Source organism: Gavialis gangeticus, unplaced genomic scaffold (genome assembly GCF_001723915.1).
Source record: "Gavialis gangeticus isolate Ggan-Ray unplaced genomic scaffold, GavGan_comp1, whole genome shotgun sequence".
Classification (NCBI taxonomy): Eukaryota; Metazoa; Chordata; order Crocodylia; family Gavialidae; genus Gavialis; species Gavialis gangeticus.
This window is the reverse complement of record NW_017729025.1, coordinates 141,787,731-141,788,359: the sequence shown is the minus strand read 5'-3', so window position 1 is coordinate 141,788,359 and position 629 is coordinate 141,787,731. Positions and strand designations below refer to the sequence as shown.

The window sequence follows — 629 nt, the reverse complement described above, 5'->3', positions numbered from 1 at the left end:
GGGGCCGGGCCGGGCCGCTCCAGCGGGGCATCGCCCGCAGCCCGGTGACGGGCGCCGGCGGGGCGCGGCGGAGCCATGCTGTCCAGGAAGGGGATCATCCCCGAGGAGTACGTGCTGACCCGCCTGGCCGAGGATGTGCCGGATCACGCCCGCTACCACGCCCGGGAGCGGCGGGCCCGCTTCGTGGGCAAGAACGGCGCCTGCAACGTGGCCCACAAGAACATCCGCGAGCAGGGCCGCTTCCTGCAGGACGTCTTCACCACGCTGGTGGACCTCAAGTGGCCGCACACGCTGCTCATCTTCACCATGTCCTTCCTCTGCACCTGGCTGCTCTTCGGCATGGGCTGGTGGCTCATCGCCTTCGCCCACGGCGACCTGGACCACAGCACCCAGGTGGAGCAGGGCGGGGACCCCGGGGGCTTCGTGCCCTGCGTGACCAGCATCCAGTCCTTCACCTCCGCCTTCCTCTTCTCCATCGAGGTGCAGGTGACCATCGGGTTCGGCGGGCGCATGGTGACCGAGGAGTGCCCGGCCGCTATCCTGGTGCTGATCGTGCAGAACATCGTGGGCCTGGTCATCAACGCCATCATGCTGGGCTGCATCTTCATGAAGACGGCGCAGGCCCACCG

General features: G+C 69.0%; 1 protein-coding gene across 1 annotated transcript in view; it reads left to right on the top strand.

Annotated features, from left to right (window-relative positions):
- Positions 1 to 47: 47 nt before the first annotated feature.
- KCNJ11 (potassium voltage-gated channel subfamily J member 11) overlaps positions 48 to 629 on the top strand; it is a 7,293-nt gene continuing 6,711 nt past the window's right edge. The window contains exon 1 of the mRNA XM_019519664.1: positions 48 to 480. Within this exon, the coding sequence (XP_019375209.1) occupies positions 76 to 480 (405 nt within the window). The 5' untranslated portion in view covers positions 48 to 75. The remainder of the gene's footprint in view (positions 481 to 629) is intronic.